We start from the raw sequence: 9,404 nt of genomic DNA on the forward strand, positions 1-9,404 counted from the left end.
GGTTTTTAGCTCTGATTTAGATCATTTTCCGAAACACATACAAATGCTAAAATTTGCTCCTAACTGGCCCCTACAACAGCTAGAATTTTGGGAAAATAACTTTTTGGGTTCCTATCATCACTACTAACATCCTGTGAAAATTTCGGACCTCCAAGTTACCCCAATCAAAATTTAGCTTTTTTGAAAATGCCAAAAACGAAACAATTAAAAAACATGTCCCTATGACCTCTTGTCCAACATTTACTTTTCATATCATTTTATTTTGTCCTTTCTGTGTGCTTTTTGTCTCACTTTGAGCATTTTCTCTTAAAGTTTTGCATGCACAATCACTGGTGGAGCTTTCATTTTATGGCTTCATTAGTAAACATGCTTGCAAAATGAAATTCATTCTTGTATTTTCGTCACATTGAGTTCAAATAATACCCTATGTGTTGTATTCAAAAATACATTTCTTGAGGAGTCTGTTTCACGATTTCATTTATCTTTTGCAAAATCAATCGCTGATGGTATTTGAGACTTCTGTAGTACTTTCAGTACACTTGTTTTGCTAAATTAAAGAAAACGTTTTCTTTTTTGAAAACTTGACGAAATGTTTGGTAAGGGAGTCACTCTATGATCTTGCTATGACCTCTTGTCCAACATTTACTTTCCATATCATTTTATTTTGTCCTTTCTGTGTGCTTTTTGTCTCACTTTGAGCATTTTCTCTTAAAGTTTTGCAAGCACAATCACTGGTGGAGCTTTCATTTTATGGCTTCATTAGTAAACATGCTTGCAAAATGAAATTCATTCTTGTATTTTCGTCACATTGAGTTCAAATAATACCCTATGTGTTGTATTCAAAAATACATTTCTTGAGGAGTCTGTTTCACGATTTCATTTATCTTTTGCAAAATCAATCGCTGATGGTATTCGAGACCTCTGTAGTACTTTCAGTACACTTGTTTTGCTAAATTAAAGAAAAGTTTTCTTTATTTAAAACTTGACGAAATGTTTGGCGAGGGAGTCACTCTGTAATCTTGCTATGACACTTTGTCCAACATTTTTCGCCTTTCATGTCATTTTATCTTTTCTGTGTGTTTATTGTCTCACTTTGAAAATTTTCCTGACCAGGTTTTGCAAGCACAATCACTGGTGGAACTTTCATTTATAGTTTTATCAGTAAACATGCTTGCGAAACAAAAATTAGTTTTTGTATTTTCGTCACATTGAGTTCAATTAATACCCTATGTGTTGTATTCAAAAATAAATTTCTCGATTTCACGATTTCATTTATCTTTTGCAAAATCAATCGCTGATGGTATTCGAGACCTCTGTAGTACTTTCAGTACACTTGTTTTGCTAAATTGAAGAAAACGTTTTCTTTTTTGAAAACTTGACGAAATGTTTGGTAAGGGAGTCACTCCATGATCTTGCTATGACACTTTGTCCAACATTTACTTTCCATATCATTTTATTTTGTCCTTTCTGTGTGTTTTTTGTCTCGCTTTGAGTATTTCCTGACCAGGTTTTGCAAGCACAATCACTGGTGGAACTTTCATTTATAGTTTTATCAGTAAATATGCTTGCAAAATGAAATTCATTCTTGTTTTTTTGTCACATTGAGTTCAATTAATACCCTATGTATTGTATTCAAAAACACATTTCTTTCTGTTTCACGATTTCATTTATCTTTTGCAAAATCAATCGCTGATGGTATTCGAGACCTCTGTAGTATTTTCAGTACACTTGTTTTGCTAAATTAAAGAAAGGTTTTCTTTATTGAAAATTTGACGAAATGTTTGGTGAGGGAGTAATGTACTCTGAACTTGCTATGACGTTTGGTCTGACAATTATTTGACTATTTTTCTCTGATTCTCTAATTAAAATGTATTCTTAATCGTTATGTTTTGAAAGGCTATATGAATTACATATTACATTTAATTCCCTCGTTATAAGTCTGACAAGGGAAATTTTTGCCCACGTCTTTAAATTTCTTTTGCAAAATCAATCGCTGATGGTATTTGAGACTTCTGTAGTACTTTCAGTACACTTGTTTTGCTAAATTAAAGAAAATGTTTTCTTTATTGAAAACTTGACGAAGTGTTTGGTGAGGGAGTAGTACTCTAAACTTGCTATGACACTTTGTCTGACATGATTAATTTGTTATCGCCAAAATTAGTTCGCTTTAAAGGAAGTTAAAACCTCATGTTCAAAATTTTGTCGTAAAACACCTGAAAGCTAATACTGTCTAATGCCTTTATTCTAGCAAGTTCTGAGTTAAAGGTTTTATTTTTACATAAGTGTTCCCGTTTCGTACCAGACACATATTTCCTATTAGGACGGTGTCTTCCAATTGTTATATTATGCTGAACCGTAAAATTGTGTTTTCCTTTTCCTTTTTCTGACCAATCTTGCTCCACACCCGTGTCAATGTGTAAAAGCTTGTAAATAAAGATTGATGAGTAAGCAAAAGATTTCATTTCGTTTAATTTTTCAGTCGTTATACTCTCGAGTACCAGCATGTCAGGTGACGACCTATTACTACGTTGGTTTCGCATACATGATGATGAGACGATATGAGGATGCCATTCGAAGTTTCGTCAATGTTTTGTTGTATGTTCAACGTGCAAAACATATCATCCAGACTAAATCATACCAGTTTGAACAGGTCAGTTTTGTCAGCTCAAAGGTGTGAATTTGTCAGTTTGCTTACCTGAGAAATTTACTAATCTAGGATGAAGTTCCAACCACTTGAAACGGCCAAATGAAAAAAAAACAGCTGGTCGATTTTCTTAGGAGTCTAATGATTCGTGTTTTATTTCCTTTATATTGTAATCATAAGTGCCTTTGTAATTATCTATCTTTGTAATTATCTATCTTTGTTTGAGTACCAGTGAGAGTTTGTCAGATATATCACGCGCTCAAACAATAGTCTACGGTCGGGTTCATAGATACTCTTCACGGAAATGTTTTAGAATAGTGGGTATTATTGACGTATCAATGTGATAATGCTTTGTTTTTTCTACCTTTAGATCAAGAAGAAGGTTGATCAAATGTACACCCTCTTGTGCATTTGTCTCGTTCTCTGCCCTCAAGTAAGTACGCCCAACCAGACGCCTCTCATTTATAAACTTTTCCCGAACAAACTGAATCATGTCTGAATGAGTGAATGACCCTAAAAGTCAACAAAGTGTTTGTAAATCAGTAGGCATAAAAAAAGGGATAAAAAAACATTCTAGAAAAAAAAGGCTCTTCACGACCTATGACAAACACAAAAAGGCTACCCTTGTTGTAATAAGAACAAACCCATGAATAAATTCTTGGAGCATCGAATCGTTATTTTTTTCGACGCCGTTCGCCTTACGCCGGCTTAAGCAAGCCTTTGAAATAATAACATTACTATTTTAAAGTTCAGGCCACTGAGTTAGAAGCCACCTTTCTCAAGCAAGAAAAAATGAAGTCTTAACTTTGCCCCGCATTTGGAAATTTTGTTTGAAAAACTAACGGGTCACGTGTTAAGGATGGGAAATAAATGGCTTTAATTCTGATCATGGAGTTTCGGATCTAGCTTTGAAATCAATGGTCTAGGCCTTTATATGACGTTTATGCAGGATAAATGATTAAACAACCTGATTGGTCAATATCCCATGATTTAACAACCTGATTGGTCAATATTCCATGATTTAACAACCTGATATTGGTCAATATCCCATGATTAAACAACCTGATTGGTCAATATCCCTTTGTTTCTCTCTAGAGAATCGACGAAAGTGTGAACCAACACTTGCGGGAGAAGAACCTTGATAAAACGTTGAAAATGCAGAAAGGTGATATCTCGGTCTTTGAAGAATGTTTTTCTTTCGCTTGTCCGAAATTCATCTCACCCATTCCACCAAATTACGACAATCCACCTGCTAATTCACATCTGGTAGGTTCATTTCTTCGATGTCAAATTGATTTAGTTCTATTTTTCAGTAGTAGTGATGTGATTCTGGCGGTACTGATACTGAAGATTGCTTATCCTAAGTTAAATCCTAATCAGTGTCCTAATTATTATCTAAAAAAATTGCGAAGTCACCTTAAAAAACATTGACCTTCATTCAGATTTTGAATAATTCATCCTCACCTAAACAATTCTGAATTGTTTTAAACCATCATAATCATGTGAAATTTATTTTAATTTATTATCAAAATTTATTTGATCATATACAATAGAGTCTCTTTAACTCAAAACTCCTTAATTTGAACAAGTATTGTTCCTTCAGTTAACTATGCCTTGCAAAGCTTACTCCAAAACTCGAAATTTCCTTAACTCGAATACATTTGTGTTACCCCGTGCGTGTTCGAGTGATGGAGGCTCCACTGTAATTATAATTAACGTTCATTTTAGGACCCATTCAATTTACAACTTCGAATGTTCATGGTTGAGGTCCAACAACAAAGCATCATCCCCGTCATCCGCAGGTACTTCTTCGAAATGTTTATGCCATTTCCACAACATATTTGAAATTATTGGGTAAAAACTGGATCTGTTCTTCATGCTCAAACTCCTACTTCTACTGTTATTGGACCTACCCCGGTGGGGTGGAGGTCCTATAAATTACTCTCGGGTACCTAATAGCCGGGGGGTTTGGAATAAGCAGGGGGATTGGAAAAAATCTCAAAATTTAATATGCGGGGGGGTTGGAATAAAAATGTCCTGGGTGGAAAATGTTCGAAAAGGAGGCTGATACAGCAGAATTAGGGCAAAAGAGGTAACTTTCACAAAAAAATTTTCCCAAAGATCAATAAGCGGGGGGGTTGGAATAAGAATGTCCTGGGTGGAAAATTTTCGAAAAATTAATTAGCGGGCCCCCCCCCCCCGGCTATTAGGTACCCGAGAGTAACCTTTGTCCGTTCGTTCGTTCGTTCGTTCGTCCGTTCGTTATTAGCTTTCCTCGTGATTGGCTCATTACATTTTTCTGATTTTTTCCACGAAGATGCATAACTATAAACTCTCAAAATGTGACAGAGTCCGATTTTCGAAAAAAAAAATTTGGGGGTAAATTTGGGCCAAAAAACGACTAAAAAACGGGTTTTTTGGACTTTGTGAAAAATTGGATCATTAACTTTTTCTGATTTTTTGCATGAAGGTAGGGTACCATCATAGGTAAAAGATGGCTCAATAGATTTTTTCAAAAAAGTTTTGTTGGCTCAAAAAACGCATGTTTATCTATAAGAATCACTATTAATAAGCATACATCAATGTTGTTAGCCAAATTACTCAATTTTTTTATGAGATAGATGTTTTTTTTTGCTCATGAAGTCTTGAGTATGAAAGAATATTTCAAGAGCATGAAATTTTGGTCTCGAAACGTTTTTTTTTTATAAGAAACAAATGACTAATTTTAATAGATTGTCACTATTTGTGTTCTGAATGATTGTTTAATGGTCACGCTCACGTAGATATCAATTATATATGTGTTAAATGCATAACTAGGTAGGTCCATAAAAGTATCACTTGTTCGTGATTATTATTATACCCTTTCAGTGGAAGTGTAAAATTGTTTTTCAAAAAGTGTGCCCTATGTACTAACAACGTTATAGAGACTACGTTTATTAACTTGTGCCGTTATGGAAGCAATTGTTCAATTTTACAACAGATTTGGACGTTTTCTTCCATGATCAGGGGGGACAGAAGATTCATCTCTAGCCCCTTCAATACCCCCTGCCATAGCGGGAATTACGTTAAAAACATGAATAACCTCTGCCTTCATTATTTTTCAGTTATTTGAAGCTGTATACAACGATGTCAATCCCAAAGCTTGCCTCCTTGTCCGAACTTGTAAGTTATTTTATTATATTTCCTCCCTCAAACTTTTCTAAAGATCTGGAAAAGGAAGTGCCAAGCGGGAGATGTTTAGGCTACGTCGTATGTGCCTTCGTTTTGTAAAACCTAAGGTATAAAAGCCTGGAGCTGTCTATTGTGTAGACTAGGAGATGTTATTCTTAAATGAACCTTTTACTAAGGGTGTCGTTTTTTAATTGAATAAACCAGCTGCGCTGGAAGGTCAGCCCAATAAGCTTAAAACGATTATAGAAGGAAGTACAATCAAGAAACCTAATTTGATGTTAAAGCCAAAGAGGTTGAAAAGCTCATTTTGGTTGAACTTAAGACAAAAAAAACTTTAACACAAAGTTGAATTTGTCCAAAGCAGACAGAGATGTGATAGATTATTTCATCCTTGGAATTTCACATACGTAAATCTTTTCGTTAGAATGTCCTAAACCTGTTCTTTATTCTCTGAGAAAGTATCCGAGGCGGCCGCTTTATAATATGTTCACTGCGGCTTTCGTCACTTTTGTTCATTTTTGGCATTTTTATGTTGATTTATGTATTTTTTCTCCAGTCAAGGCCGCCCTTCGTTTAAAGTTGAGTGTGCACGGTTCCAGGGGGGGGGCATTGACCTTGGCGGTCGACGGGGACGTGCCGCTGGAGTTTGAAAAGTGGACTCTGTCAGATATGAATTTTTGACAAAATTGGGACCCTGGTCAGAACGAAAAATTAAAAAAGTTTCCCATTTTCGCCCCGAAAATAAAAGTAGACGTACCCAATTTTGCCTAAGTGCCTCCCCCAGGGCACAGTTAGCTGTCTAGTACACGCTTTTTTATAAGAATGGTGTAAATCCATTTCATCATGGATATTCTTAACTTTTTTGGGAAAATCATCCTAAAATATTATTATAGCATTCTTAGGTTAGGACTAGACTTAACATTTAGTACATTATACGTCTCAAGCGTGGGCATTTTATATTGAGGAAGCTGCTTAGGAAATTCCGTCCAGTTTCGATAACTCAATCAAAAGTTATGACGATTCTAAGTTTATGTTACGCCACACTTTGTAAAATATCTTTCGCGCCAAAGTTTTCCCGATAACTTGTTTCCAAAAATAATCTGAAATCGGAATAAAAAGCAAGACTGGAGACGCTGGAAAAAAGAGATTTGAAGGGTCACCGGGGCTGACCAATAAAGGGAAATTAGGGGAACTTTAAAATGTTCAAGTATATCTTATTTGATCTTTCTCTTTATTTCAGGACGAAGGCACACTCCAAACAGCCTTGCTTTGTTTCAAGGTAAACCCCTTGTTGCTGTTTGAACAGATATGAGTGGATTACTATCATGATATATCAAGAATATCTCGATCGTAATTTGTTCGTATATACAGTAAAGCAGCTCTGTTTGCTCAACAAACAACAGGTCAATAAATCTAGTAGAAACAAGTAACGGCTTGATAAAAGAAGTATAATTTTGTTCTGTATTTTTTTTCAAGCACAAACAAAGAAACTTGGTATGGACCAAAGGATCTGATGCTTTAGAAGGGGAGTTCCAGTCTTCGCCGGAAACTGACTTCTTCATCAACAATGTGAGGATTTATATTGTTGCTTTTCTTTTATCAATAAATTACTAACACAAACATAACTGGCTCTTACTGAACCCTCGTCATGGCCATTTTAACCCCCCCTTCCAACTGTAATCATGGTGTTTACAAAGAAACTTTTCTGTCCCAATATTCAGAAAAATTCAATGATGTTTTACGAATTCTTGGGCCAAACTGTACTTGGTTGGGTTGTGTCAAGTCTATTTTATGTCTGAGTATAAGAACGTTGCTTTGAACACTGCGTAATGTTACAAATAAATACCTTATCAATCAAAGAAAAAGAAAAAGAAAAAAAATGAAACGAAGATTAAATGCGTCTAGAGAAGTTCTATATTAAATTAAACTCTGATTTCCTTACAGGATATGATTCACATCGCCGACACAAAAATCGCTCGTCGCTATGGTGATTATTTCATTCGACAAATCAACAAAATTGACGAGGTAAGCATTTTTCCACCAAGTTTCGCTAATTCGTTCCTTGGCAGAGGGGGTTCAAGCAGTTAATCCAAAACACTATGCCTGTTTTGACCGTGGTGGTCCATTTTCAAATTTTGAAAAATATAGTTAATCCAAGAGTGGATTAACTACCAAAGGGATGGTCTCTGAAAGAATTCTGGGGAAAAAAAGTGAAATAACTGCATTTTCTGTCATTCTGTAAAATTCATTTATTCTGATTCATGCTCGTTTTTGCCTCTTCTTCTGTCTTTAAACGTCAAACTGCATCAAAGTCTTGCTTTAACTTTCTCCTGCTTTGTTTACAAATTCCGTTTTCACTAATTTTCAAGATGTTATAAAATCGGGTGATTCGCCCCTTTTGTTGTAAACAAAAATCCGATTAAAACAGATTAAAAATGGTAGACAATTTGCGAAAATTACTTAGAAAGGCGACCAACATCAATTAAAATAACTTAATGCATGCCAAAATGCCCCGGTGGACTGTTTTAGGGGGTGGTATACAAAGATTGTGACTGAAAAACAGTAAATCCAGTGTGGATTAAGTGTCAGAATGGGTGGGTGGTCCTAAATATTATCCAAAATCAGTTACTACGGATGATGTTCTGGATTAACTGCTTGACCCCCCCCTGTCCTTGGAAGTCTGAAAAGGATTATCGTTGTGATATACGGTAGCGAGTTATCGGCGTACGAAAAAGTGTCAGTAGTCCGGTTAGTTCAACAGAGTACAGTATATTCTTACGTGTACAAAATATAAAGTTCCCTGTTGCATTGTTGTAGCAGCAACTCCACGTCACTTTTGTACAAAAATATGTACTTTTTTCATTACAAAAAGTATTTTTCAGGTCATCGATAAATCGAGTTAGCCATAACTACAATCACCACCGTAATATTTGGCACTAACGGAGAATTACCTGAAAATTTTAAAACCGCAAATGATTTTAAAGTCCGCTTTGAAAGTAGAGTTTTAACATGAGTTTTAATATTTAGAACATTCTCAATAAGGCTGAGAATATATCCTTAAAGCCACTAAACTTTTACCTAATCGAGAAATTCCAATGAAACAAAGTGGAAATACTGAAATCGTAATCCTCAGCCGAGCTTTAAATCCTGAAAAAGGTTAAAATACCTAAAACTGTGTCAATATGTTTCGGTAGTGATTGTAATTCCCACAATGAAGTCCGAGCTTTGGCGACTTAACGGTTTTACTCTTACATAAAGATTCCCGTTTCATATTAGACACATATTTCGTATCTAGACATTGTCTCCCTATTGTTATATCGTGCTGAATAAACATAAAAGTTTGTTTTATTTTCCTCCTTCTGTCAAATCAATACGAAAAAGCTTCTAAATTAAAGTTGATGAGTAAGCAAACGATATTTCTCTTATTTAAAAACAAAACCTTAAAAAGCTCTATGTATTTTACCTTTAATCATTTTTACCTCCTTTCTTTGTTACAGATCAATCGAAATTTCGTGAAGATGCATAGTTAAGGATATTTTCACTAATATTGTCATTTACGGAAAGAAAATTCATCGATTATAAAGTCAAA

General features: G+C 35.1%; 1 protein-coding gene across 1 annotated transcript in view; it reads left to right on the top strand.

Moving 5' to 3' along the window:
- LOC136797500 (eukaryotic translation initiation factor 3 subunit L-like) overlaps positions 1–9,404 on the top strand; it is a 28,285-nt gene extending 18,881 nt beyond the window's left edge. The window contains exons 9-17 of the mRNA XM_067054076.1: positions 2,480–2,650; positions 3,015–3,077; positions 3,740–3,910; positions 4,373–4,446; positions 5,749–5,806; positions 7,056–7,094; positions 7,292–7,384; positions 7,760–7,840; positions 9,313–9,404. Of these exons, the coding sequence (XP_066910177.1) occupies positions 2,480–2,650; positions 3,015–3,077; positions 3,740–3,910; positions 4,373–4,446; positions 5,749–5,806; positions 7,056–7,094; positions 7,292–7,384; positions 7,760–7,840; positions 9,313–9,345 (783 nt within the window). The 3' untranslated portion in view covers positions 9,346–9,404. The remainder of the gene's footprint in view (positions 1–2,479; positions 2,651–3,014; positions 3,078–3,739; positions 3,911–4,372; positions 4,447–5,748; positions 5,807–7,055; positions 7,095–7,291; positions 7,385–7,759; positions 7,841–9,312) is intronic.

This window comes from Clytia hemisphaerica, unplaced genomic scaffold (genome assembly GCF_902728285.1).
Source record: "Clytia hemisphaerica strain Z4C2 unplaced genomic scaffold, Clytia hemisphaerica genome assembly, whole genome shotgun sequence".
Lineage (NCBI taxonomy): Eukaryota > Metazoa > Cnidaria > Hydrozoa > Leptothecata > Clytiidae > Clytia > Clytia hemisphaerica.